This window comes from Stylophora pistillata, chromosome 8 (genome assembly GCF_964205215.1).
Source record: "Stylophora pistillata chromosome 8, jaStyPist1.2, whole genome shotgun sequence".
Classification (NCBI taxonomy): domain Eukaryota; kingdom Metazoa; phylum Cnidaria; class Anthozoa; order Scleractinia; family Pocilloporidae; genus Stylophora; species Stylophora pistillata.
The window spans coordinates 10907362-10915102 of NC_142526.1; the positions used below are offsets into that span (position 1 = coordinate 10907362).

At 37.0% G+C, this 7741-nt stretch overlaps 2 protein-coding genes across 2 annotated transcripts; one reads left to right on the top strand and one right to left on the bottom strand.

The window, feature by feature from the left end:
• Window positions 1–1231: 1231 nt before the first annotated feature.
• On the top strand, window positions 1232–3117 carry LOC148724942 (uncharacterized). Its single transcript, XM_088730741.1, has one exon. It carries the CDS (start codon window positions 1341–1343, stop codon window positions 2388–2390), a length of 1050 nt encoding a protein of 349 aa, XP_088586867.1. The 5' UTR covers window positions 1232–1340; the 3' UTR covers window positions 2391–3117.
• Window positions 3118–3229: 112 nt separating this feature from the next.
• On the bottom strand, window positions 3230–4789 carry LOC148724943 (uncharacterized). Its single transcript, XM_088730736.1, has one exon. It carries the CDS (start codon window positions 4726–4728, stop codon window positions 3235–3237), a length of 1494 nt encoding a protein of 497 aa, XP_088586862.1. The 5' UTR covers window positions 4729–4789; the 3' UTR covers window positions 3230–3234.
• Window positions 4790–7741: the final 2952 nt, after the last annotated feature.

Below are 7741 nucleotides of genomic sequence, written 5' to 3' on the forward strand. Positions count from 1 at the left end.
ATGCAAGAAGACGATCTGAGGAGAGAAATTATAGATTCTTTCATCATGGCTAACTGCTTTTGACATATATGATAATCCTCTGCATTTAACTGATAGGAATATTTAAACAACTCGTTAAAATTGAATAAATCAATGTTAAAATCCAAAATGCTCTACATGACTCCAGTTGCACATTCACTTTGTACTACTACGAGACAGAATTAATGAAACCATCTCCCAAAACAGTTTGCATGTAATTTTTAATGTCAGTATTTTTAACGAGATTGGTCTGTTGGGTATTTCCTAAACGTTGCTATTAATTCATTAAAAGAATTGGTAAGTGGTTATGAATCTTAAAAGCACTTCGATGTGTTTATTTTTCATCAACCGTCACAGTCGATGTGAATGGACGTTTCTTTACTGTAAGGAAACAATTGACAGTTGTTGTTTGATAAAATAACAATAACAGACAGTTCTCTCAGCGAAATGGAAAGGAGTCTTTTTCATTACATGATTATTTTAACGTGCAATAATAAGCAATGAAATAATAAGATGCTCGGTTTTTCAGCTGCATACTTACAGCGTTTTTACCCGGCCGTCATAAGACGCTGTTATAAGCTGACAAACAAAAATGGCTTTTTTTCTGGAACTTCTCGTAAATGTCACCCACTGAATGTAATAATTTTTTTTTCTACAAAGGAACAAGCGAATAGCAGTGAGTCGATGATTCATAACCAGTATGAATGCTACACAGCATGGCAACTCAACATGGTAAGGGAAGAATTTCTGTTTAATGTTTTATAGTTTTATGCATGGAAACATCATATAAACTCCACGTGGAAACCTTTACCACGAAGGAGGTTGACAAGATTTGCAACAGAGAGAGCTTCGTGATAGTCTAGTCTACGGGGTTCATAGCAACGAGAAATTAATTTTTTTTTGTTGAATCTGCGGTGAAAAGAAAAATAAGAATTTTAAAATTTTGTGGCAAAAAATAAGTTTCCGAATAAGTATGCAGATGTGATATCCATGTTTACCGCAAAGAGATTTTGATCGGTTTAGCGGGATTCAAGTGACTGGTTCCAAAATTCAGGAATTATGAAATCACTCTCAGTTGCATGTTCAAAAAATTTATCCGGCCCTTTCCAATAGAATAGCACAGTTTAACCGAGGGATTTCTAATTTTATCCATTTTGAATGGTTTTTGCAAATATTTGACAGCACTTCAAACTAAGATAGGGCCACGTCATACACCCTATGCAGAACGAAAAGAGACTGGGAGCGTTTAACTTGAAAACGAGGCTAGTTGGGCCAAGTAAATAAAAATGGCCGCCTGATGTGAAGAGCGCCAGGTTTTGAAAATGCCGCAAAACTGTTGCGTGCCAAACTGTACCAAAAAGAAGTACAGAACCGAAAGTGGGGAGAAAATTTCTTACTTTAAATTTCCGGACGACACTATCCTAAAAAAGCGTTGGCTCCATGCCATTCGTCGAGACGAAGGAAAAGAGTTTAGAGTCAGCGAAAACACGAAGGTCTGTTCTCGTCATTTTAAGCCCGAGGACTTGGTTAAAGCTGTTGGAGGTCAGCGTGTTTATGTGAAGGCAGGGGTAATTCCATCTCGATTTTCGTGGTCCAAAGCAGGTTCTCCGAAAAAGAGAGCACCTCCTAAATGTCGCAATATTTCTTCTATAACAGGGTGTTCAAACAAGGAGTTGCAACACTCTCAAAGTCAAAGTCAAACAACTGCAAATGCAGCTAAAGCAACTTTTGAAACCTGTACTTCATCGGCAGCTATTAGTTATCCTGATGTGGAAAGCAGCTTAAATTCGTGTGGAGATCAAACAGGTGAAGTTAAAGAACTTGTAAGTATTCGAGGTTTTGAACTCGAAAATGCGAAGTTAAAGGCTGAAATAGAGGTATTAAAACGCCAGTTGAATCTTAAAGATTCCCGCCTTTTTCAACCACGCAATTTTACTACCGATGAGGACATTGCCTTTTATACTGGATTTCCTAACTTAGCAACATTTAATGCTGTGTTTGAATTTTTAAATACTGGATCGAAAGGAGAAAACATCAGGTACTGTTCATCAAAAGAAAGAACTGTCCAAAAGGAGTTTTACGATGGTGGAAACGAGGAACCAGAGGGATGTACTAGTATAGGTAGACGAAGAAGCTTAGAACCCAGAGAGGAGTTCTTCCTTGTTCTGTGCAGACTGAGAAGAGGATTTTCAGAAAAACATCTGGCTCACTTGTTTGGTATTTCACAATCGACAGTAAGCAGAACATTCCTTTCTTGGATTAATTATATGTATTTAAAATTTGGTCAAGTATCTATATGGCCTAATAGGGAGGTCATAAGAGTTACAATGCCTGACAGCTTTAAAGAGAAGTACTCTCTTCCACCCGTGTAATAATCGATTGTACGGAAATAAGATGCCAAATGCCTTCCAGCCTTCTGTTGAATTCCAAACTGTTCAGCTCCTATAAGAACCATGTAACTCTAAAAGGCTTAGTTGGAATTGCTCCCAGTGGAGCTATAACTTTTATCAGTCAGCTATATAGTGGAAGCATTTCCGATCGTGAAATTGTTGAACGAAGTGGTTTCCTGAAGTTGAAGTTTGACAATGGTGACACCGTGATGGCCGATAAAGGTTTTACAATTGAAGACCTACTCCCACTGGGTGTAACCCTAAACATTCCCCCCTTTTTAGGTTCCAATAGCCAAATGACAGCACAAGATGTTATCAAGACTCAAGAAATTGCTTCTGTTAGAATACATGTTGAACGGGCTATCAACAAAATCAAGAATTTTCACTTATGGGATAGTGTTGTACCCCTCAGTTTGTTTGGGGTAGTAAACCAAATGTGGAGTGTCTGTGCCTTTTTATGTCACATTCAGGACCCTCTCATTTCCACTTAACACTGAGTTAGACAGAGCTCTGAGGTACACTACAGAATTTCAGTCAATTTAATAAATGTAAACTTCATGATATCTCTCAGGTTAACTATTTTCTAAACCAACTAAAACTAAGGATGTGATTAGCTTGCTTTCAGTCCCAAACACTTTAAGATGTAAGTTTTACATGTAGTTCCAAAGATCTTAAAATCAAATAATAAAGAGGTACTAAACTTACAAAAGCTTTATCCTCAAAGCTATCTTATTATGCAGACCATGTTGGTTTAAACATATCCAGTTAGGTATGAGACACAATTCTCTTTACTCATGACAAGATTAGATTGTGGTAGTTAACCCTTCTAGTGCTTACTGAACTCTACAGAGGCTGGTGCTATGAAATATTCAAAATAGCTGTTCCTTAGGCCTTCATTCAATACTTCCCAGAATTGAGGATCAATTATGATCCTCTCTATACTTATGCCTTTGTTAGTATAGATAACAAAGTCACACCAACTTGCTCTTGTAATACCTAGTTGACCCTGTATCTGGAAGTAGTACTGATGCCCCCTTTTCAGCCTTGGCTTTCCATTTACATTTTCTGCAAAGAAACTTTCATCCGCACATGCTTCTAAGGGACTAACATGAAATTTTGTGTAAGGACATTTAACCTCTACCAACCCAAAAGGCTTGCTACAGCCTCGGTCAATGACCTTGCCATCTGGTGATGCTGCTAAAAAGGGAGAGGCCATACTGACAACAAGACCACTTTTGAACACTGAAACTGGATTCCTTGTTGAAAACATATATTTTTTATACTCCTTTAAGGCTACAGGCTCGTAGGTTTTCCCATGTGCAGTTTGTTTGGCAGTAAATGGTTTGGGATGAAGCAGATTGTTTACTAGAGTGTCATGATTCCTTTGCCTTTTTAAAATTGTATAGAAATTAGATGCTGTGTACCGAAATTTTCTTTCTGCCTGCCATTCTTCTGATGCTACTTGTTCAATTGTTTTCTTCTCGATGGTATTAAGCTTTACCTCATCAACAATCAAATGTTCCAGGAGTGCTTCCTGGCTGCTTCTTAAATCATCTGGCTTTTCATATGGCTCAGATTGTTGCAAAGGAAATGGAGGATATACAGAAATAGCATTTTGTTCATTATGACAGTCTACTCTTGGCATTGAGTCAATATTACAGAAAACTTGAAAATTAGACTCTGTGAACTGTAACTGGTAACTTGCATAGGAGCCACTTGGACATTTTCCAAATTTTGTTTCCTGTAAGTTGGTACAACCAGTAGACATAATTTGAGACAGGGAAAACTTAGGGTTGATCTTTTGAAGTTTGTCTTTTAACAAAGCCTCATCAGATGCCTGTGTACCCAAATTTTTCCTAGCTTCATACAACAAGCACCTTACTCCACTATCAGGGTTATATTCTGCGTCTAAATTCACCTTTTTTACCTCAAGTTCCATGACAGGTTGGGGCTTGATTTTATCCCCTCTTACAGGCCTGTGCCATAGTTGTAAACTTGAAGTGCATGCCTTAGCTTGTGTCATATCAGAGTCATTTTCCAAGTCCTTGATATCTTGACAACAATACAAGCTGAACTTACAAAGTTTCATCATAACAGCCAGCACATGATTGCAAAAACCAACAGTTCCTGCTACACATGTACATGAGGCATATTTAACAGCTCCAGTTACTAAACAAAGTGCAACTTGTAATTTATGGGGTGGCTCATTTTTTTTGAAACTATGGTAACACAAGCATTTAAAAAAGAAATAATGGTCGTCACTTGCGCAAGTTAAGTCCTTCAGATATTCATCAACAAGAAATGTTTTTGCCTTTTTCATGCTTGTTGGAACCGCATGGTTCTGTTTATTTTTGTCCAAGTTTTTTCCAGATTTAGAAATATGTAAATCCACCTCTGCCCTTGTGAATAATGGCATGCGTTGCAAATTTGTAGACCATCCAGCTGATGGAAATTCAACAGTTCTTTCCTCAGGCATCGCATCACTTTGAGCGAGTTGTTCTTGTCTCTCCTTCCGACGCGTGTATAACAGATTTTTATCGGGATCCACAACATCTTTATCACGACCAGACGCAACATATTCAAGAACTCTTTAAAATGAAAAGTTGAAAAACTATTAATCATTTCACCAACATTTCATTTCGAAAAGTAATTCCTAAAATCCTTTGATCTTCTTGTACGATATTAAAATCTGTTTAATTCTAAGAAGTATCACGCACGACTGACAAATACTGTACTTGCCTTTTCGCCAATTGTGCCTTTGTTTTTAACCCCTTTGCTGGATCGCCACGACATTTTAACCAAAAACGAAGTTCATCTGATTTTAGAGCAGTCGGATTTCTTCCTTGAAGCGATGCTCCTGGGATATCTTCCTCTGTAAGAATCTGAGAAAGACGGCTACTTACAGAGTCATGAGCGGCCATATTTTTAACACGAGCTAACAAGGCCCAACTAGCCTCGTTTTCACGTTTATCGCTCCCAGTCTCTTCTCGTTATGCATAGGGTGTATGATTTGAGTGATCAGACGTTCTTTCAGTTTTTCCGTCCGATCGGACGTTCTTTCTTCCAGAACAAAAGGCTTTTGCGTATGATTTCAACCCCACTCGATGAGTGAGACAGGAATGCCTTCCTTAATTTCCTGTATGGTTTTAGGGGCCACCATGAAGGAAGGCAACAATTCAATAAAAAATTTCGGTCCTCCTTTTCACTAATACATTTAAATATCTTCAAAATAAAAGAGCATTATGTTTAATATATCAAAGAAATTCATTTCACAATAGCTTGTTTTGAGATAATGTTCGCTCTTTGCGCGCTAGCTTTCATTTATCGAAATATCAGTTCTTATCACTAAATGCGAAACATTTCTCTTGTCAGTACATTTGAGAATATTTACTGATGTTTTGCCTTGGTACGGTTTCCTTGAGATAAGATATTGTACGTGTAAAAGCGTAACGATGACAATCCTTTTCAGAATGCGAATAATTCCATGACTCTCCTCTTATATCATGAATTAAGTGGCGTGAGTTCTTACTTTATTTCTTTTTTTTTTTCGAAAAGGCTATTTTTATGGCTGATGTTGGTTTTCACCTTAATTTAAACCTTTAACTAGCCTCACAATGCTCGCTTCTCTTCAGTTGTTCCGGCCAATCGTGACTTCCGGCGAATCGTGACTTATGAATCAAGTTAGTCCACATTGCAATTGTTTTGACTGAGAAAGAATTTTAAAAAGAGGCTTATTTAACAGTTATTACGTCCATTTCAACTTTTTTGTGGTTAGGATATTGCCAATTTCGTACATTTTTTTAATACTTTCTTAAATTTTAACTAATTCTTTTTCATTAATTTTGATCAACTGAAGCTCGCCTTCTTCCGCTCTAGCATAATTGAGAACGAAGATTTCTTCACTATTTGTCCACGGTTGCATCGCTCCGACGAAGGGCTAACACCCGAAACGTCAGCTTTTGTAATCGTTACGGTGGCCAATTTGAGTTTCAACTTTGTTGATATATGCAAATTATTGTATCAATAATAGCTGGCTCGAAGTATGTTTTTAGTTTCTTTGTAGACAGCTGAAGAAATATTATTCGGGCAAATCATTTAAAGAGCTCTCTTTAAAGGACAAACATTTTGTATACAAACATTGGACGTACATCATATTGTTTCTTTGGAGTACCAAATTTAACTTGTTTACTCTATATGAATACCAATTTTATTTTATGCGTCAACTTCGCGAAATTTAGCATCTTAATGTCAACTTTGCGGCTTGCTTTTCCCGCTGGTACATTACTTCATATAGCGGGCACTATTGTTTATTTCTTTGAACTTTTTGGCTTAAATTCCAAACGAACATTTGAAGAAAAGATTTCTGAGGAATTGTCAGTTTGTCAAGGACTCCTTAAAAGGAACAAAGAAGCCAGTCAAACAGCGATGATCAGTTTCACGTAAATACAACAAAAACTATACTGTACAGGGAAAAAATGCAATTACTTGAAATAACAAAGAACTATTTCGCATTATGTGTCGTGTAGCAGTTCATATGAGTTTTGTTTTTTAACAAGAAAGGCTGTGTAACTGAGTTTTTATTGAGCCTTAACGATTATCTTCGAAGTTGAGAGAGACTTTTCTAAGCTTGTGTCTCGTAAAATACGCCCTTTTTCATGAGAGAGAAAGATCCATTTCTCTGTCTTCTGTTTAATTTTTGTCGTTGCTAATTTTGCCGAAAATTTATGTACGCTCCAAGAGCGCCTCTTAATATCGTGAACGTTGTGTAGGAGAAAATATCGATGTTCAAGGAAATGAAAAGATCTTCTTAGATGTGCTTTTGAGGCTTAACAATGAGGGGGTTTGAACTGTTCGGCTAAAAATTCCCAATTGTTATGCAACGAAAGGATTTTTTTGTTAATTAGTTTTCAGCGACAGGAAGGCAGGCGATGCTTAATTTCAAGCAGGCATCAAAGCTCATGATGAACAGTGGAACCAATTAATTAAAAAACAACGTGCGAATTATGTTGTTTTGCGTCTTTTAGCAATATCATACGAGAATTTCCAATGAAAAAAGTCATCCTCTTGAGACTTCATCGTGACAAAACGATATTACTGGTGGAAGAATGAGTCTTATTGAAGTTTATTCATGCTTTATATCAGTTTTTGGCAGACTATCGTTCTCAGTCAAATGCCACAAGCGTCAAGAAGGAGGGAGCTTAATTTTCAACTTTGTAAGAGTGAATGCTTTTGTCAATGGAAATCACAAAGACATTTTTCAAACGTGCGCTGTTGTGTGAAGGGATATTAATGAACTTAACAAGGAGATAGAATTTTTTTGTTATTTTAACAGC

Coding starts and splice junctions, on each gene's coding strand:
- LOC148724942 (XM_088730741.1), top strand. CDS start 1,341: ATGCCGCAAAACTGTTGCGTGCCAAACTGTACCAAAAAGAAGTACAGA.
- LOC148724943 (XM_088730736.1), bottom strand. CDS start 4,728: ATGAAAAAGGCAAAAACATTTCTTGTTGATGAATATCTGAAGGACTTA.